Source organism: Paramisgurnus dabryanus, chromosome 16 (assembly GCF_030506205.2).
Source record: "Paramisgurnus dabryanus chromosome 16, PD_genome_1.1, whole genome shotgun sequence".
Classification (NCBI taxonomy): Eukaryota; Metazoa; Chordata; class Actinopteri; order Cypriniformes; family Cobitidae; genus Paramisgurnus; species Paramisgurnus dabryanus.
In genome coordinates, this window is record NC_133352.1 from 13,595,140 (window position 1) to 13,617,456 (window position 22,317).

Below are 22,317 nucleotides of genomic sequence, written 5' to 3' on the forward strand. Positions count from 1 at the left end.
GACTCTCATTGATTTTTTTGTGTTCACAATGATGAAGCGAAGAAGTTATTGTGTTGCCATGTGACGCTTTCACAGCATTTTAGAGGATAACTCAATAAACGCACATTATGAGGAATGCAGCAAGTCTGTGTACTGGGTCCAATTAAGGAAAGTTCCCGTGCATAAGGTTACTTCAGTCTAAATGCACTTGACTCATATAAGAGATAGATCGATTTAAGCAAGTCTAAATTACTTCACTTAGTGACTGAGAAAAGAAGAGGTGTTCCATTTACATCTCATTTACAGTAGATGGGCTGTAAATGAGCCAAACAATAAAATGAGGAAACGTTCATTAATTCTCATTTGCAGAATGGCTGGCTACATTATGTGCAGTTGGATGGTGAGGTTTTGTCAGATGTCTAAGGACAGGGCAGCTCTGGTGTGCCCAAGCTTCTATTAATAGCAGACATTCATTTATTTTGTTTAATCACACATTGCTGTGCCATCTTTTCGTGTAGATTGTGGGTAAATACCATCTTAAATCAAATAGACACCACTGAAAGGGAAATAGCTGAATTGGCTGTAAAATGTCTTACTCTAGATTCTGTCAATAATGACTTTGCAGGGTCAACAGCAAGGTTAAAACCAGCCCTGCATTTTCTCTTTGTTGAATATCACGTTTATGTCACAGTATTGGTAATAATATCATTTTATCCTGATTTTTAAACCTATCAATTTGATGTCTCTGTCAAATTTGTTTATATTTCATTCTCCACACGCTGTGCTGCACTTTAAACAAAACCACAAACAGTAAATGCAAAATCCTTTACTGTGATTCACTGCAACATTTTAATGGTTGCTCTTTCCATCCCTCATAATGTAATGTAGTCAAAACCACTGCATGATGTGTTGCAGCACCAGCCTCCGTAAACAAGGTCATTTAGAATAAAGGTACACATTGTGCCCGGGGGTCTGTACCCAACCTTACCACAAACCTGTCCAACGCACGGGAGAACCGTAACATTGCTGCCAGACTCTGATGGATGGATAAATGGTGTCTTTTAAACAGGAGGTGTCACACGGATAACTGGCTTGTGGAGGCCAAGCATTCATAATGACTTTGCATTTTGATCCGTCGATGTCAGTGTAGTTGTGAAGCATTTGGATTGTTTACACACTAATAGAGAAAGTGAGCTTGGACTAGACCCTACTGAGCCAGGTACTTTTAACCAAACTGATGAAGTCTAGCGTGCGTGTTTGAATTTGAATAGATAGCCATGTGTGAAGGAGAAGGCCGTGGTGTTGGGGAGGTCAGTTCAGGAAAGTTTAACAGCGCTTGAGAGTAAACATCTCTGACTTTTATTTCTCAGCCCCCTTTTCAGTCGGATACAAGCTGCCGGAGGCATTAAGCGCACTAAACCGGTGAGGGTCAGGACTGGCTTCCTTTTGCACTTAATATATCAAGCCAAGCCCTCTTCAAACGGATACAAATCAAGCAGTAAGCAGCAGATTGCATGCAGAAGGATGAGGAAGACAAAATTAGAGATAGAAAGTGAGAGAGTATGATAAAAATGGTGGGGTGGTGGGGGCAGAAATAAGGTCTAAAAAGGGTTAGCAATGTTAAAATAGCCATTTGTGATGTATGGATGTGCAGCTCTTTCCAGACGATCATAAAGTTAGTCTATATGATTTAAGCAGCAGTATTTTCCTACAGTAAATATGATGCGGTACAATTGCTTTGAGTGACAAAAACTAAAAATGAATACATTTTTTTAGCATCTGATAAATGCCTAAAAGTTATTGTTACACATAACGTTGTCTTTCCCCAAAGCTGACGTCTAGTCCGAATTTGTGTCCAGAATTAAAAAAACGTTGCTCGGCATTCTGTGACTACAGGGAAAACCAACTTCATTTGGTTTGACATTATATCAATGCACAATTTTTTAATCTGGATCCTCCCACACCTGTTTAACCGACACTGATTTGGGCGGGTTTCTCCCATCCCCATACAAAACATCTTCTCTTCCTTTGATTGCTCTTACAAGAACGTTGGTCTCCTCGGCTGTGAACCGCTCCTGGCGTACGCCTGGTAAATCCGTCATAATAATAGCAACCCGCCATGGAACTTGCGCCCTTGCGTTTAAAAGGAATGTTGGATGACGTTCTGATTGGTTTATTTGACGTTACGCCCAAACCACACCTATGAATAATGAACCTACTTCAGACCAACCCCTTATTGATTTGCGCCTGGCGCAAGAGTTATTTCTCACGCCGGGAAAATAGCAACAGCGCCCAAGATCCGCCCACAAAGTCACTTGCGCTTTGCGCTTCGCACTTGCGTTTCAGATCGTTAAAATAGGGCCCAAAGCATTTTAGAGTTTTCGAAAAAAGATGCAAAAACATACAGCACTACAAGTTTAATTTATCATTTAAAATCAAACCACCTTGAACAACATAAAGAAAAAAAGCACAGGGATTATGATCTTAGGTACAGTAGTTGTCTAGCTGCCAACTACCTAATGCACAAGCACGGAGAGCGAGAGACTCTTTAACGCTGCATCTCATATCACAGAAGAAGTGTCTCAAAAAAACTTTCTAGAACCAAATAAATCTTACAATGGCAAACTCGCTTATACTAAACAAAGAAATAAAACATTTATTAAAGCTTTTTCCTCTGTTGTGGTCCTGTCAATCATCGTGTCATCTCACTCTGCTGGTGCCCTGTACTGGGCACGCAGCTCATACTGGACGTTACTGTACGTTTCTTAAGCCAGAGTAATGAATAGTGTATTTGCACTTTGAGCGGTAATAGAAGATCGAAGTAATATGCATTTAGCCAAGACGTGTTTATATGGCCGGATGTCAGATAGGTATCCGATTAGAGAAACGCATAAGGTGATCAGGTGTAAAAAGGCCCTAAATGTCTGCTGGATGGTTACAAAAGTTGTTTCATTGTTAAATTATGTGAAATAATTATAGTAAAAAAGCACATTCTGAACATTTAACTTATGCAGTGGTAAGAAAATTGTCAAAATAATTGAAAAAATAAAAACTTGTTCGGCTGTTCAAGTATTCTGCCTTCGGCTGAGTGTTTCTTTTTATTGGGTTTTGGCCTCAGCCAAGAATTTTTCTTCCGGTACATCCCTAATACCAAACCTAATCATCTATAGAGGCCAACCACTTCCTAATCTATTCATCTCTTAGACACCAAAATGCACTGAGACTATTGCTGATGATGTAGTGACCTATAAATAGCTGGTTATTTTTACCTCTGCCATCTTGGCCTAATTTTCTGATTTCCCAGAGCTCCCAGTACTTCCAGAGCTTCCTGTGGAATTGCGGTTGTGGGATAGTGAAGTAGGAATCTCAGGAGTATCAGTGTTTTTGGCATGCTGATTTATGACTACAAAGGTTTAAACAAATAAAGAAATAGGGCTTATGCTGTAAAAACTGTCAACATATTAACATTTTAAACAGTGAAAACCATTGCAATTACTGATTAAATAAATGATTGTAATGAACAAATATGTTGTTTTAACATAATATTGAAAGCTATGTATATGTATAATTTGTTTAGGACAATTTTTGCATCTGCAAAAATAATAAACTTACCCACAACTAAAGCTGTTTGTTTAAAGGGATAGTTCACCCAAAAATTCTGTCATCATTTACTCAATCTCATGTTGTTAAAAACCTGTATATTTTTTTTCCGATTAGAGGCCCCATTGACTTCCATAGTATTCTTTTTTCCTACTATGGAAGTCAATGGGTCCCTTGATCGGTTTGGTTACAAACATTCCTCAAAATATCTTTTTTTGTGATCAGAAGAAAGAAATGTATACAGGTTTGTAACAACATGACAGTGAGAAAATGATGACAGAACTTTCATTTTTGGGTGAACTTTATAAGAGTGAAAGGTTTTCAAATTGAGTTAGATAGTTAGATTAATGTGGATAAGCAGACATCCCGTTGTCATTTTAACAAACCACATGCACTTCATGGACGTCTGTTACATTCTATGTCTATGAGCCAGATTTATAAAACAGGGCAAATTAGCTTGAAAGCGCAATTCTAAGAAAGTGCAGATGGGAGTGAAAATTTCTGTGGTTGATTAACTGACAAGGCGCATGTTCAAGACTTTTTTAGATGTCAAATAAATCTTTGGTTTCTCCAGAGTATGTATATAAAGTTCTAGCTCAAAATACAATATAGATCATTTATTATATTAAAATGGCCACTTTTTTAGGTGTGAGCAAAAATGTGCCGTTTTGGGTGTGTCCTTTTAAATGAGCTGATCTCTGCACTAAATGGCAGTGTTGTGGTTGGATAGTGCAGATTAAGGGGCGGTGTTATCCCCTTCTGACATCACAAGGGAGCCAAATTTCAATGATCTATTTTTTCACATGCTTGCAGTGAATGGTTTACCAAAACTAAGTTACTGGGTTGTTCTCTTTACCATTTTCTAGGTTGATAGAAGTACTGGGGACCCAATTATATACACTCAAAAAAATTATTCAAGGCCTTCTTAGACATGACACATTAAAATTGTGTTCAATAAATGTAAAATACCTCATTAAGAGCAATAAGTATATATATTTAATTACTATAACACAAAATAAATATGTACAATCATTTATTGATTTCTTTTTAATTGCGTTAACACAATTAGTTTGATTTTGGTGCTGGAAAAAGAATTTCCCAGCATGCTTTGCATGCAACTGCTTTTGGAGAGTAATTTTTTTAATTAAGTGTTATTTTATGCATTTTTAGGTAAAGAGAAAGACTTAATAGTGTTAAATGTCCGTTTATCTTATTGATTTAGAAGCGTTTGTGTTATATTTTTTCAAATTGTTTGGTTACCATCGTGCAGAAGAGTGGCGCTTGTGGTTAGGTTGTGGATGTGACATATTTCTCTCAATGAGCATTAACAGTGTTTATGCCTGTTTGGAGATCAGTCTCTTCTCAAATGCTCATCCAAAGTATTATAAGCATGCTAACATGTGCTTATGCTAATTAGTATGATATAAAAATGTTATATATAAAATTACAGAATTGAGTTCTTCAGACTACACTACATTGAGTTATTCAAAATACGCTAAATTGAGTTATTCAGACTACACTAAATTGAGTTGAGGCAACTAATTGAGTATTGCCATTTACTTTAAATTGAGTTGGACCAACTCAATATATTTTAATTGTGTAAAGCAGTTTTTTATGAGTTAGGGGTACACATTCATATTGGATGGAAATCCTGCCCACAATTTTATTGAGTTAATCCAATGAATCATTTTTAAAAACTTTTTTTGAGCGTTAAATATAATACAAGTAATTTGACTAGCGCAAACCTAAGTTAATCACATTGCATGATTCATTTAAATACTCTACTTTCATAAATTTTGCGTCTTAAAGGATTAGTCCATTTTCTTAAAAAAAATCCAAATAATTTACTCACCACCATGTCATCCAAAATGTTGATGTCTTTCTTTGTTCAGTTGTGAAGAAATTATGTTTTTGAGGAAAACAATCCAGGATTTTTCTCATTTTTAATGGACTTTAATGGACCCCAACTCTTAACTCAACACTTAACAGTAAAGCTGTAATCGGGCCTTAAAAGTTAGGCCCGAAATGTCCGGAGCCCGACAGAATGCAGCCCGAACCCGAACGTACATTTAGATTGACAGCTATTTAAAAGCCCGAACCCATTTACAGCCCGACATTATTTAAATGTGCGCACACACACAGCTTTTGTCAAGAATGAGAATTTACACAGGTTTTAACATTATTTATTCATGACTAATAATCTACACGCCACTTGGAAGTTCAAACAAAGAAATAAAATAAGTCATCTGTAACATTGTAACATCTCATTCTAAATAGGCTTTTGCAATACACTATAAATATGCCAATAAAATTATTATTTCTTAACGAATTAAATTAAGATAATACATTCTGAATTAAGATGGGTATTTGGCAATAACGAAATTAAGAGAAAGGCTCTGCGGGATTTGCGTCGGCACTTCTCTCCATTACTGCCAACATTAGTCTATATCCTCTGTCTAAATTATGTATTTAAGACTCGATTCATATTAAGTTATACATTGAAAAACCTACTCACCAAGATTAGGCTACATGTTTTTGATGAGGAAAATCATTAAATCCAATCCACTGTAAATGAATTCAGCGCGATCCTGCGCTACTGATTGAACTTGACCGCCCATTTACCTCACAAAGCCGGAGCGCAAGCCCGAGCCCGCCCCGAGCCCGTGTAAAATGTTAGAAAGGAAGCCCGAACCCGCCCGAGCCCGTCGGGTCCTGACGGGTCCCGTCGGGTTCGGGCAAAGATCTTCAGCTCTACTTAACAGTCTTTTTCAACAGAGTTTCAAAGGACTATAAACAATCCCAAATGAGGCATAAGGGTCTTATCTTGTGAAACGATTGTCATTTTTGAAAATATTTAAAAATATGCACTTTTAAACCACAACTTCTCTTCTTCCTCCGGCTGTGTGACGAGCCAGCACGACCTCATGTAATTGCGTAGTGACATAGAAAGGTCACGTGTTACATTTGGTGACCATTTTAAACAATAAACAGACACAAAGACATTAATTAGTATTATCGACATACAACAACGTCGGAACGGTCCTCTTTCCCCACACTTGTAAACAGTTGTAAACACACTTGTTTTGCATACATCATCCGTGACCTCTTGACATGATGACGTATTACGTGAGGTCGCGCTGGCGCATCACAGGACCGGATATAGACGAGAAGTTGTGGTTTTAAAGTGCATATTTTTTATTTTTGTGTCAAAAATGACAATCGTTTCGCTAGATGCCTCGTGCCTAATTTGAAATCGTTTAGAGTCTTTTGAAACTCTGTTAAAAAAAAACTGTTAAGTGATGAGTTAAGTGTTACATGTTGGTGTCCATTAAAGTCCATTAAAATGAGAAAAATCCTGGAATGTTTTCCTCAAAAAACATTATTTCCTCTCGACTGAACAAAGAAAAACATCAATATTTTGCATGAGGTGGTGATGTGTAAATTATCTGGATTTTTTAAGAAAATGTACTAATCCTTTAAAGTGAAATTCCTACAAATGCATAAGAAATAAGGTCAGTCAAAAAAAATGTCCACGCCTTTTTAAGCATTATTTTTTCAGTGTGTATTTAGTAAAAAAGTGCTTGCGCTGGCGCAAGCTGTAAGTAAATCTGGCACTAAATTGTATTTTTTATATTTTGTGGAAATTCCATTGGTTCAACTTGGATCACCCTCAAAGAAGAGATTGACCACTCAAGATGATGTCATTAAATCATGAAGTTAAAACACCATTTTAAGCCACCAATCCAAACATTGTCAAAAATCAATTTGTGTGGCACAAATGAGTGACTGCTGACTAAAAGTTAACTCCCATAGCATCTAAAACAATGATCGGTCTTTCATCTTCTTGACAGTGTGAACAATGAGCTTCAACTCAAAGCTGAAGAACTGACAAGCTATTGTCTTCCTAGGATCTGATCGAAAGTTTTTTCTAAATTAAATAATGCAATTACCAATTTCATAGTGATTGTGTATCCAAGCATTTATCGGTGAATCTTGTGCGCTTTAAAGACTTATTAAGAAAAAGTAATAAAACTGAGGCACAACAGTCCGTCTTTATTAAATTAAACTCTCAACACAGCAGCGTATTAACATACACTTACCCAGTTAAGCCCAGAATGGAAAAATGCACATTCAGGGGATAAAATGACTCCATGAATTACATCTGAATTTAGTCTATTACAATTGTTTATGCTCACATTACTTATTTCAGTGAACTTCCCATTGATTTTCACATTGTTGGACGTGACAGGAAAAATGTCAGATGGATTGGTTTGGTCTGTCACCCCTCCATTCATGATCAGTCATAGTGACAGCCCTCCGATTTAATATTTCTTGTCAGCACGTGGGACTGTCCATGTGTTTCTGTAGCTGAATTGACGTTTGCAGCTCAAAGATCCAGTGTTTGATCCTCACATATAAAATGTATACCCTGTAAGTCACTTTGGATAAAAGCGTTTGTCAACTTCACAAATTTAATGTACATTTTAGTATAACATGGATTTCAAATGGAATGTAATCTTATAGTCCACACAAATAAAACATACCAACCTCCAGTTTCTATTAACATCCAGAGAAGAAAGTCCCATAGATGTTCATGTTATTTTCCACCTCATTTTCCTTGTCTATGCAGATTGAGCTTTAGATCTGAGACTGGTATGATTATATAGATGGAGGCAACGAGAGGAGGAGGGGTGTTGAGCGTCCCTGTTGTCCTTGAGAAGCCTCAGTAATCCCCACAGTCCCTTGTCTCTGCTTTGCATTCAGGATCACCACCACGGCTGCCTGTATGATGGACCTGAGGCGATACCCGCTGGACGAGCAGAACTGCACGCTGGAGATCGAGAGCTGTGAGTGTCGCACCTGTACCTGCCCAAATCTTTTCGCCATCATCCTACATCCTCACCGCAAACAATCACATAACCCACGTCAGTTTAATTTCAGAGCGTTAGCCACAGAGGATCTGCTTTTTCAACCGTGCCTGACAGCAGTGGTAAATTATGCATTTACAGCCATAACAAAAGCTAATCATCTCCTCCTTTATCAAGATGAATGGGCTTTCTATTTTGCCATTATTGCCCGTAATTGTGTGTAACGCAATTTCTTCGGTAATAAAGAATGAAGTGCATAGGAGAAGAACGAGAGGATTTCTTAGTGTTCCTATCTGCGTCCCTGGAGTCATGAAAAACAGCGCTGTGATGTGATGCTAAAGCACACGCTGCCTCCGTTTGATCATTAAGTTGCCAGAAGCGTTAAGCAGCAGAAAAACAGCGCGGGTCAGGCCTGACTCCTTTTTTTTTTTGCTTTTAATACTTTGTGCAGTGCTGTTTTTATTTTCTCTCTTTCTTTTGTTTTGTCTCTTCATTAATAGCTGCTTTCTGACTTTCATTCATTACTCTCATTGGGCAGGAATTTCGATGGTAAAGATCCAAAACATGAAGTTTAGATAAGAAATACGTGACCCTGTCTGTGAAATATCTAATTATGAGCACTAAAGTTTGATATCAATCATTGATTTCAATCTTTGACATGATCTTACACAGTCAGTATTAAAGATATAAGGTTATACTTTCACACAATGTCCTTTATATGATCTAAGATGATTTAGAGGGATAGCACACCCAAAAATTGAAATTTTGTCATTATTTTCTCATCCTCATGTTGTACTGTATACATTTCTTTATTCTAAAGAACACACAAAAAAAGATATTTTGATAAATCATGGTAAGCACACAGATGATTGTGACCATTGACTTCCATAGTAGGAAAAATAAATACAATGGAATTCAATGGGTACCATCAACTGCATGCCTACCATCATTTATCAAAATATCTTCTTGATCATTTATCACAATACTTACATAATATTTGTTTTCCTACTATGGAAGTCAATGGGTAAAATCAGCTGTGCCCTTACCATCATTTATCAAAATATCTTCTTTTGTGTTCATCAGAAAAAAGAAACTCATACAGGTTTAGATCAACATGAGGATGAGAAAGTTATGACCAAATTTGAATTTTTGGGTGAAATATATCTTTAATGTAGAAACCATAAATCACAATAAATGACTTTAGCTGGGTTTTCCCAGACTTGGTTAAATAAAGCAGGACTGGGATGTAACGTCCTGGCAAAAGAAAAGCTTTGTGTCAGCGTGCTCTATTTCACACCAGCTAATGAGACACAAGCTAAGCCAACTCTTTACAGATAAACTTGATACATTTTTAATGGGCACGATTCAAAAACAGATTTTAAAGCATAGCAAAGAAGAGTCTCCCCGCTTCAGTCAGTCACTGTGAAGTCGAATCCAGCTGGCCTTTATTTCTCGTCTTTCTTTTTCTTACAAGGCCCAAGGGAATAAAGGATCACTAACTCAGAGCCGAGTAAAGGGATCTGTTGACAGTAATCAGGCAGTCAATTGACAAAATCAAACGTGGTGTCGCAGGCATAATGGATTTAATGGAAAGTGAAACACCAGTCCTACCCAAAGCAACAGCAGTGTTCTCTGGAGTCTTTGGATCTCTTTCTCTCTCTTGTGCATTTCTTTTTTTATCAGCTCTCTATTTAAAAGTCTTTTTAGACAGCGGGGTGAACACGACACGGTCTCCAAGCGCTCCCACGCTAAGAAAGCAGATCTGATGATTGTAACTTGGCTAAAGCGCTTTTGCAGTTGTCATATTTATGTCATTTTGCTCTCTGCCCCATTAAACCAAACGGATATGGCTTGTTTATTATCTGTGTTGCTGAGCATTGTGCATTAAAATGCATCTTTTTTTCTCACCCCCATGCTGTTTCACACCCGTATGACCTGCTTTTCTCTGTTGAATACGAAAAGAGAAATTTTGAAGATTATTCTGTTCCCTTTTTGCATAGAATTACAATGAATGAGAAGTAAAGCTTTTCACAAAGCAACAAAAATTCACATAAGTGATCCATGTGACTTATGCACTATACATATTTAAAAATGCTGTTTTTTAACCCAGCGTTGGGTCAAAAAGTGACAGCCGTTGGATTAAATTAACCCAGAATATGTTTATATTTTACCCTAACAACCCAGCATAGGTTAAATTACAACACAATGCTGGATTGAAAATAACTCGCACTGTAATGGTGCATTCACACCAGCCACGGTAAAGGCGGCAAAAATGCGCTAGTCGCGTGTAGTTGGACGCTTAAACATTTGAGGTTACTCCCTTCATTCGCATGTGAAACCCACGTCATTCACGAAATTCATGTCATGGGAGGGGCTTCTGTGACTCCGCTGAGACTCCGATCGCTTCCTGTTATCACGTCACTACTACCCCAAGGTCCTGATTAGTTAACGAGGCACAGAAATCCATCAAAGTTCAGATTTTTCAACTCGCGCGTTTCCCAGCAGCAAAGCTCAATTCTCGTGGAACGCAGCAGGATGCCTAATCGTGTCTTTGCATTGACTTAAATTGTAAATCACTCGCGCTTGCTGCCTCTACTTCGTCTGGTGTGAACCCTGGATAAGTCTTTTTAATGAATCAGATGTTCTAGGGTCAGTTCTCACATAATCAGTCTGAATGATTTAGGGGCCGATAACACCAAACACGTTTTAAATGCATGTAAATTAAAGGCGAGAGGCACTGCCTTTTTGGTCCCTTAAAAAAAGAGCAGTGCTTTTTATGTTGCTTTTTATGTTGCTAGGCAACCACCAATGCAGCTGTCCTGTCAATCAAATATTAAAGGTGTGCCGCTTTTTTGCTGTTAACTGTCAAATTAGCATAAACTTTAAAAAGAGGACGCTTACTCTGACCTTGATCGAGAGGTGCACAAACACACAGAAGACAGCGAGTGAGTTTAGTCTCTGGTTGTTTCAAGCAACTGTACATTTCTGTCACCACAACGAAATGCCAGCCTCTTCCCTCATTCGATTGGACAATAGAAAAAATGCCAATTACGTCGGGCGCTTTTCCGCTAAGAGCGCTCCTTAAAAAATGCGTGGCGTGGGAGGCGACCAAAACGCGAGGCATTCGGCATAGATAAACAGCGTGCATAACGCTTACTGCCCATAGAAAATCATTCAAAAAAGCGCCTGCCACTGCCATAAACACGTTCTGTGTTATCCGTCCCTAATTCGTTTAAAGAGCACCTATTGTCCGATTCACGTCTTTAAATTTCCTTTGGTGTGTAAGTGTGTATTAGTACATGTTAACGATATGCAAAACGTACAAACCCTAAAGTAAATGTTGATGCGAGTTATCATCTCCAGCGTAAATCTCTTTTCTTGGACTACAACAAACACACGGATTGTAGGCAACAGTTTACTTCCTGGGATTGGTGATGTAGACAAGATCGACATTATCATAATTCCTCACGCTTCGGATTTACAGCCTGTAAGTTAACTCCTGCTAGCAACTGAATCTTTCAAACATGGTGATGAGCGTCACATGTCCGGCTGACGTCAGAGGTATTCAGGCCAATCACAACGTACAGATTAGCTGGCCAATCAGGGACACAGAGCTTTTCAATTTTGTGCGTTTTAGGAAGAGAGTGCAATCTGGAGCTACAAAAATGTACGGTATGTGAAATAGCTCATCGAAGGAAAAGATAAGCAGAAAATATCAACTTAAAATTCGGTCTAAATTGTACTTAAATCTTTCATTTCATGTATAAAACGACTGCCAAATATTTGTAATTGCACTTCTGCTTATGAAGGGCAAAAGCTTTGTTGGGTCTGCACCTGGTTGCTAAGTCATGCAGAGCTGTGTTTGTTGCGTCGTGTGCACCATGTGCATTACGTGTTTGGTCAAAATAAGTGCCTGCTGCCAGAGATGGGGACTCGAGTTTGAGACTCGGACTTAAGTCGCACACACAGTGACTTCAGACTTGACTTGAGACTCGTCCTCAAAGACTTCAGACTCGACTCGGACTCGAGCCGCGCAACTCGTGAACAATGTTTATTTTTAGGAAACGTCTGATGAGCTCGCTGTCATACCCCTCCCTCCGTTACCTACAACCTGCCAACGACGTAACACGTGACGTATCTGCTCCTCGCGCGTGGCCGCGAACATACATGTCGACTGCACCAGCCGCTGCTGTGCCATTCATCTGAAGCTTTGGGTAGTGCTGTGACGGATCCGCGGTTCGGCTCGCATGCGATTAGCGGATTAATATGCAATTTAAATAGGGTAAGTTTATCATTAAAGGCATTCTAAGCGAATCTGCGAGACGTTAGTTTTTGTTGACGTTTGAACTGTTTTCAAACAGACGGAGCGTAGCTAACTCCTCCCCCTCCCTTCCGTGCTTTCATGAATGCGCCCAACCCCCACCCCCAAATCCTTTTTGTCGTTTATTGGCTGGAATACTTTGTTTTGTTTTGTGGTGCTAGGTTTGGCCACTATGTTGACATTGCAGGAAAAGATAAGCAGAAAATATCAACTTAAAATTCGGTCTAAATTGTACTTAAATCTTTCATTTCATGTATAAAACGACTGCCAAATATTTGTAATTGCACTTCTGCTTATGAAGGGCAAAAGCTTTGTTGGGTCTGCACCTGGTTGCTAAGTCATGCAGAGCTAACTCTTGAATATAAAGAAATCAGAAGTTGATCTTTAATTATTCAATACACTAAATAGGTCACTGGTTCTCATTATAAGTGGCACGGGTACAAACTGGTACAGACGTATAGGGAACCTTTAATAAAGTTGAAAAATAAGCAGACACGTTCCACAAATTCCTTTACGGATGTGTATTCGTGTCTGTTTTATAACCAAGCGTCCTCTAAATAATTGAATGATTACTTGCTTTGAAATCTAAATGTTGTTGTCAATATTTATAAAGCTTGCATGCAGAAATATGCAGTATTGCAAGAGTCATTTACTGCTGTTGTTCATCTGTTCATCTGATGTTTGGAGATGTTCACTCAGTTGTGTCTTTGGGATCCTCCAGATGGCTACACCACAGATGATATCGAGTTTTACTGGAGAGGGGGAAATGGAGCCGTTACTGGGGTCGAGAGGATAGAGCTTCCCCAGTTCTCCATCGTGGACTACAAACTCATCTCCAAAAACGTGGTCTTCTCTACAGGTTGAGTTTCTCTTTTCGCTATCAGTCAGATTTGTTCAAAAGTTGGGTGGTATTGATAAATATATAGATAAATGATATTTATCACAATAGAGGAATGTTTGCTTTGGATTTAATGAAAACGGTATATATACTGTAAATTTCATATCTAATGAAAAGTACTTAATCGGTTTTGTCTTTATATTTGGAACTTAATGGGAATCAGTTGATTACATTAAAGGGATAGTTCGGCCAAAAATGATATTAAACCCATGATTTACTCACCCCCAAGCTGTCCGAGTTGCATATGTCCATCGTTTTTCAGACAAACACATTTTCGGATATTTTATCAAATGTTTTAGATCTTTCAGTTGATTAAATGTAATGTTACGGGGTCCACGACCTTCAAGTCCAAAAAAAGTGCATCCATCCTTCACAAATTAAATCCAAACGGCTCCAGGATGATAAACAAAGGTCTTCTGAGGGTAATCCGTGCGGTGTTGTTGTAGAAATATCCATATTTAAAACTTTATTAACAAAATTCAGGAGAGAGTATTAGCGTAGTGTACGCACTTTTCTTAGTGACGTATGACAAATTCGGAGGGCAGGGGCACAGAGCAGCAGCAGAGTAGCCTCCGTAGGCTGCGTAAGCTCTCATCCTGAATGCGGACGCGACTAAGATGGCGGCGCTACCGGAAGGTATTTATTTTCGTTAATAAAGTTTTAAATATGGATATTTCTACAACAACACCCTGCGGATTACCCTCAGAAGACCTTTGTTTATCATCCTGGAGCCGTTTGGATTTAATTTGTGAAGGATGGACGCACTTTTTTTGGACTTGAAGGTCGTGGACCCCGTAACATTACAGTTAATCATCTGAAAGATCTAAAACATTTTCTAAAATATCTGAAAATGTGTTTGTCTGAAAAACGATGGACATATGCAACTCGGACAGCTTGGGGGTGAGTAAATCATGGGTTTAATATCATTTTTGGCCGAACTATCCCTTTAATAATAAAAAGTCTGGGATCATTTGTAAAACTAGCTTATATAAACTAATATAAAGATTTCTTCATTGTTTCTCTCATATATTTAAATATCGTAACACACTCCTGCCCACTAATAGGGTACAAATGCTTTAACAAAATCTAAGGCCTACACAGTGCCATCATATCGCACAGTCCCAGTTTGATCCTTACAGTTTACCCACCAAATCTTTATAAGCTGAAATGCCGCCAACGTTATTACAGACATCGTTACAGTGTCCTTTCACTGAAGCTTAAGGCGGTCGGTGTGCGATGAGTAACTATGTGAGTAAGTGCACATAATTTGTGTTTTTCTCCACTTTTATTATCATCACCGGTCTGCCTTTCAGGCACAGATATAGTCATGCAGTGACTCCATATACAGCAAATATATTTGGGTGTCTGTGTTATTAATAGATTTTTACATGTGTCCACCACCATTAATTGGCCAGATATTCATCAAATTATGCATGAATAGTTCAATATTAAAATGGTTTATTAATACTGACTGTGTTGAATATCTGAGTTTATTTTGTAAAGCTTATAAACAATACTTTAAACTGCTAAAAAAATAAGTTATACTGAATGTTATACGAAGGGGTGTAGGTTTAATTCCCAGGGAACACGCATGCTAATAAAACGTATACACTGTGAGTCACTTTGATAATTGTGTCTGCCAAATGCGTAAATGTAAATATTACATTTTTACTTTATTAATTTACTTGCATTGTTTCTGCTAAACCTATAATACATCAAACTGACAGCTTCAGTTCAGTAATGCTCAATGGAAATGTTTAAATAATTATGTTATAATCAGCATCATCTAAAATGCTCAAATCAAATGTTTTTTTTATCAGGATCATATCCACGACTGTCTCTAAGTTTTAAACTGAAGAGGAACATTGGTTACTTCATCCTGCAGACCTACATGCCCTCCATCCTGATCACCATCCTGTCCTGGGTATCCTTTTGGATCAACTATGATGCTTCTGCTGCCCGTGTGGCTTTAGGTGGGACAATATGTTTGTCAGATATATAAGACTGCATTTATTCTGTATTGTCTCTATATAGTTTGCTGGGCTTATGGTGATTGACTGAGCCCCATTACTATGAGTAGGGGATAATGCATGCATAGCATGGGCATTCAAGACCCATCTTCCTGTTAAAAGAACCAATTATCAATCGATAAAGACTGATGATTCTCTGGGGGAGGGGCTCTGTCCCGAGTCACGTAAGGCACGTGCTAGCCTGTGCTTTTGCTCAGTAGCTAAAGCGACCTTGACAAGGTGTAACTTAGCACAATTTGAGCTAAAGAAACAAAAGTTATAGTACAGTTGATGTCAGATGTTAATTGTTGGTTGGGAATCTGTTGTTCAATTGTGAATTAAGCACACGATTTTAGAGGTATTTATCTTTCTCCATTCAAGTAGATAGGACTTTAGTCTTGCATGACTGTTGTTGTTGACTGATGTCCCCAAAAGGATTTACTCATGACCAGTGGCGGCTCGTGACTGCTCATCCAAGTGGCGCAAATTCAAAATATATGTTCGGAGGGTCGTGTGTTGCTTGCATTTTCAAAATATGTGTTTGTTGTGTCGTGTGAACCATGTGCATTATGTGTTTGGTCAAAATAAGTGCCTGCTGCACACACGTCAAAACCATTTATGATAAAAGAGACGCTTGAATACACGCAAGACACTCCCTTAACAGTAAACTCTGATTATGCATGAGATTATGTGAGTATCTGGCAAACGCAAGCATCTCTTTTATCATAAACCCTTTAGACGCGTCTGCAACAGACACTTATTTTGACACGACAGGTGATGCACATAGGATCTCTTAACACGCAGAATACATATTTTGAAATAAGGAACCACACACATGACGGGCTACATCCCTGTTGTTACGAACTTCGCATCGACCGCCCTCGAAAAAAGAAGTCACCGGCCACCACTGCTCATGTCATGGTTCATATTTTACGTGATGGCTAATTTGCATGAATGTTTTGCTTTCGCCTCTGTGACGTTGGGTTTAGGGGCGGGGTATTATTATTGTTTTTTTTTCTAATAATTGTAAATTTTTGTACAGTCTTATATATCATTTTTGTACGAATAAGTTAACAAAATGTGCACACATTTCGGTAAAATCAGGTTGGAGTAAAACATCAGTGAGTGTGGTATTGATTTTTAACTATTGATTATTTTAATGTTTCTAGTAGACAATTATTGCCCCACATTAAGATTATAAATGTATACAGTGACTATGGGTATCTTATTTGAGATAAATTAAAAACAGAAATTGCAAATGAAGTGGTGTGATGCTTGGACTGTATTTAGTTTTAAATCCGGTTCGCTCCAATGTAATTGTTGTCAGTGTTTCCCTTCCTTTTGCACAGGACTTTATTAGTAAGGGTGCGTAGTCTCATGCTGATCTGCTATGATGTATTACTGCATATTAAGCTGACAAACCTTCCTCCGGACGCTCTTTACTGACGTGTTTTACGTCCAGGGCCATGTTTCTGCCAATATGACGAAATGGCTTCTCCTGCCGCTGATACTTGAGGCGGTAGTCAGAGAGAATAGATCACTGATGATAGGAAGGCATGCCTTTTATATTCGGGAGAGCTTGTCAGTATTAATCTATCTGCAATGAGAGGCATGTGACAATGAAATGCATGTCTCAACATTGTATTGTTTAAACAGAAATACAACAGCTTTTCTCTTGTTGCTTTCTTTGTGGCTTGGGAAATAATTGCTGGTGATTTCTCCTGTGACTGTGTTTGCTAAAGCCTAAAATATATGTGATCCTGCCTGTGAAAACTCAGGTAGTGTCATTTTTTGTGATTAATTTTTTTCTACATAAAGTCATCCTACATGATGTAAAGAACATTCTGTAAAATATAAAGTAGTATGACTGAGTAAGGTCATGTCAAAGATTGAAATCAATGTGAAACCAATGAGTAAAATACAACTTTGATGCTCCTAATCTCATTATTAGATTTTAAGACTTTATTCTGGATTTCACAGACAGGGTCACATGTGAATTCGACCAAACAGAGATTGTGCATGTGACTAACAAATCAAACACAAAGCTGATATGGTAGGAAGTGAATTAGGTACTAAGAATGCGATAGGTTAGGAAAAAAACCCTCAAATAACTTGATGTTGACTTTTTAGTTATTGTCACATTGCTACAGTGTTGTGGGTGGTTTCAGTACATTGTTATACTGTTGCTATGGTATTTTGTGTGGTTGCTTTCCTCAGAGGAGCTTGTGCTTATGATAATCTGTTTTTTTACAGTAAGCTAAATAAGGCCTGGGTCTTTCTTCAATGTAAATCTGTAGGAGTTTTCGCCTGCTTTGTTATCCACAGGTGACCTACATGATAGCTTTGTAAAGTAACAGCACAGCTCTCCTCAACATCAACTGCATGATTTAAGGGATCATTTAAACTGTGTGGGAGGACTTAAGTCAATGTAATATTGCGCTAGAGTTGTGTTCGATCAAATCCCAAATTCTAAATATATTAGCAAACATCACAAAATACATCTACTCTACACCTTAAAGGAAAACACCACCGTTTTTCAATATTTTACTATGTTCTTACCTCAGCTTAGATGAATTAATACATACCTATCTTTTTTCAATGCGTGCATTTATTTTTTGTACAGCGCATTGTGAATGTGTTTGCATTTAGCCTAGCACCATTCATTTGTTAGGATCCAAACAGGGATGAATTTAGAAGCCACCAAACACTTCCGTGTTTTTCCTATTTAAAGACTGTTACATGAGTAGTTACACAAGTAAGTGTGGTGGCACAAAATAAAGTGTGGCTATTTTTTAAGTGAATAAAAAATAAGAATTATATTGTATGGTGGAAGAGCACTTGATTGAGAGCACAGGCTCCTGATTGGTTAACGTGGGGCGAAAATCCGCCAAAGTTCAAATTCTTCAACTCGGGCGTCAGACGCAAATTTGCGTTAAGTTTGGGCCACAAAAAGCACTTTGTGTATGTTGTTGCTTCTGAAAACATCTATATATGTTAACACTTTACAACAAGGTTGTATTTGTTAACATTACTTAATGCGTTAGCTAACATGAACTAACAATGAGCAATATATATTTTTCAGAATTGATTAATCTTTATTAATGTTAAAGGCACAATATGTAATATTTTTGCATTACAGTATCACGGTTTTATATTTTGTTCGCATGTGTAGTTGAGATGCACAGCAATGTGTTTATTTACCCTCGATCACTTTCTTTGAACTCCAGGTATCACCACCGTGCTGACCATGACAACCATTAACACGCATTTGCGAGAGACCCTCCCCAAGATTCCCTACGTGAAAGCCATAGACATGTACCTGATGGGCTGCTTTGTCTTCGTGTTCCTGGCCCTGCTGGAATACGCTTTCGTCAATTACATCTTCTTCGGGAGAGGTCCGCAGCGGCAGAAGAAGGCAGCGGAAAAAGCAGCCACCGCCAACAATGAGAAACTCAGGCCAGACCCCAACAAGGTACTGGCGAGCTGAGCGCAGACATGCCGCGCATCATTAGGGCTTGTTAACAAAAGCCTCTGGTCAGGGGGTGGTCAGTTCTTTGAAGTAATATGTTGTGATTTCTATCGGTGTCCTTCGAGGGTCACCGGTCTTTGGGTATGGTTAAAAAACGCTGGATATATGAGCTCTGTTTTTATTTCCACTGGCATAAGCTTGTTCGCCAACCACAACTTAATGGGCTTTTACCCTCGGACACATATTTTTGTGATGAAATGTCCGGGAGATCGGTGCAGACTTTTGTTAGCTGCAAACAACAGGCTGGCTCTTGCCGGAGCGGGCCGTGTCCGAGCTCACGGCCGGCAGCGCCTCGAGGGTTTACCTTCTAATCTTATTGAACGAGTTCTCTCCCCCTTTGACTGCTGCACACTTCTGTAACAGTGCTGATTTTGTATGCTTGCAGTGGTTGGTGGGAAGTGTAGTTCAGAGAGATGATGCTCTCTATGCCAGAATGAAACAGAGGGAAATTGACGGGTATGACTCGATGTGGGATCCGATCTTTGCGGAGGATGCGGCATTAGGACTAGGCGATCAAAGACTTAAGGTACTGAGTGTTTGACCTGTAGTCAAAAAAAAAAAAAAATGAAATGGCTCTGAATCGCAATAAGCAATCAGAAATAAATACACCCAAGCTATTTCTTTCTTGTTTTTTTTTTTTTTTTGGATGAGTTTCTGTTATTCCTTAAGAGTAATAATGGTAGCCATCACCATTTCCACCATTACGTTGTTTTGCCCTTTTTTAAGTTGCTCCTGAGACTTTTCCCAGACGACCCTTCCTGTTTGATCGTAGAGGATAACTATCAGCCTTACTTGAATTTACTGAACTGATTTTTAATATAAAGTCATTTGATAAAATATATAATGGTTTCAAGTTCGGCCTCTAGACTCTTTTTTGTCTGAGCTTTTTCGATAACACTGAAATACTGTAATTTATTTTTAAAGAATATTTGATATCATATAATTAAATTTTTAGATTAAGTGGAAAGATTTACCTCAGACTTAATTAAATATTCACTCAAAATAGTTAAATAATGAAACGTAACATTCATTTAGCGGGTGCTTTTATCCGAAGTGAGCATTTAACGTGAAGTTTAGTCTTCAAATGGGGCAATGCTAATGGGTCATTATAAAATTGAATGTACATTTGGTGTCGATTTTTTTCACGTGGTTAGGCTATATTTTTAATATCTTAGTTATTTGGTACTCATTGTCATGGATCACAACATATACAGGCCATAACAATATCATATTTTTTCTGAAATTGTCTTAAATAGCTGAAAATCATGATTTCCTGTTGTCTGAATTAGTGTCAATTGTGTTACTGTCATACTCTGTTACCAAGGCAGAGTAACAGTGTTGACTAGCGGTGTAAGGATAAATTTTGAAATTTGCTTGCTATGCTTCTCAATGAATTATGGTGAATGCCGCTACATCCAAAAGCCAGAGGGCGCTCTCGTGCAGAAACTCAATATGCGCCGCAGAAGAAGTACCATTTACCATTTATCTCCAGGAAATGCCTTTAAGCATATTTATACTGCTGTTCTTAACTCTTTTCCTGCCATTGACAAGTTAACTTGTCAATTAAGAGAAAACTCTTCCCTGCCAATGACGAGTTTTTCCGGCAATCAATTTTTCCGTCAGGTGGCGCGCTTACCCAACTTATAAAACCCGGAAGCAACCCCTTAGGGCAAACAGTAAGAACTTTGTGTATGTTTGGAGAATTGCTCTGAATCTGATCTTAATCAAAAGTGCTTAACAAAAATAAAATTATCTTAGTTTTTTGCTCAAAATTTAAAATTTTTGAAGAAACCTACCCATATGTGTGTAGTGATGTAGTGATGTTCACTTATTCCCTATGCCGTTGTCAGTGCCCTTTGAACTGATCATATTCGCTCCCTTCGGATTAGAATCTCACTCCGCAGTCCACTTGTCTATAAAGTCTTATGATCCATGACAATGAACAGCTAATTATTCAAATAATTAAAAATATTAAATAAATGACTTTGGACACCAAATGTACCTGCCAATAGTAAAAAAAATTCCTCAGTTAATATAGTAATAATCCAAAAAAAGTCTAAATGTTGGCAAATGGATCAGCCTGACCAATATATCGCTCGTGTGTTAGTCAAGGGAAATGTTTTTTGCTTTGTTAGCATTTAGCAAACAAAACTAGCAATAGCATGTTTTATTAATTTTCATGTTTGAAAATAACTTTATTTTTAACGAATAGTCGGCTGCTTAAGCTATGATAATGATTATAAAGCAATTAGAATAAATAGTTGAAAGGCAAATTTGGATAATTTACTCAACCCCATGTCATCCAAGATGTTGATTTTTTTCTTTGTTCAGGCGAGAAGAAATTACATTTTTTGAGGAAAACATTCCAGGATTTTTCTCCATATAATGGACTTTAGTGGACCTCAACAGTTTACAGTTTCAATGCTATTTCAAAGGGCTCTAAAGTATCCCAACCAAGGGTCTTATCTAGCAAAACAATCGTAATTTTTACAATAAAAGTACCTCTTAAACCACAACTTCACGTTTTGCACTAGTCGTGTGATGCGCCAGCGTGACCTTACGTATTACATAATCACGTCAAAAGGTCACACATGATGTATTCAAAACTACCGCTTCAGTGTTTACAAGTGTGGATAAAGAGGACCGTTCAGACGTTGTTGTATATGGAAACATACTTATTAATGTCTTTGTGTCAGTTTATTGTTTAAATGGTCCGCAAGTGTGCGTTTTGACGTGATTATGTAATACGTAAGGCCACACGGCTAGACCAAGATGAGAAGTTGTGGTTTAAAAGTACTTTTTTGGGCGAAAATGCCAATCATTTCGTTAGTTAAGACCCTTATGCCTCATTTGGGATCAGTTAAGCCGAAAGTATACTAGGGACGTCCGCGTATGCGCGCCGTCCGCATGACGTCATTTTCGTCATCAGGAGGGTCCGCGGCCGGCCGCGCGGACCGTCCGCGTGCAGCCCAAAATTTGAGACCGCGCGGACAGTGCGCGTACAGTCCGCGTACGACAGCGCATGCGCGAGAAAATATTTAGACAGGACACTCCACTATAAACAATTATACAAAGGAAATAGACAGCATTTGCACACACACTATCGTTTTTCT

The 22,317-nt window shown here is 38.2% G+C and overlaps 1 protein-coding gene across 2 annotated transcripts in view; it reads left to right on the forward strand.

Moving 5' to 3' along the window:
• Positions 1-22,317, forward strand: part of gabrb2a (gamma-aminobutyric acid type A receptor subunit beta2a) — a 61,043-nt gene that overhangs the window by 35,782 nt on the left and 2,944 nt on the right. Inside the window, exons 5-9 of one of the 2 annotated variants that reach the window (XM_065266542.2) lie at positions 8,344-8,426; positions 13,490-13,627; positions 15,487-15,639; positions 18,903-19,147; positions 19,590-19,730. In XM_065266542.2, the coding sequence (XP_065122614.1) occupies positions 8,344-8,426; positions 13,490-13,627; positions 15,487-15,639; positions 18,903-19,147; positions 19,590-19,730 (760 nt within the window). The remainder of the gene's footprint in view (positions 1-8,343; positions 8,427-13,489; positions 13,628-15,486; positions 15,640-18,902; positions 19,148-19,589; positions 19,731-22,317) is intronic. The other variant, XM_065266543.2, reaches the window with a different exon arrangement.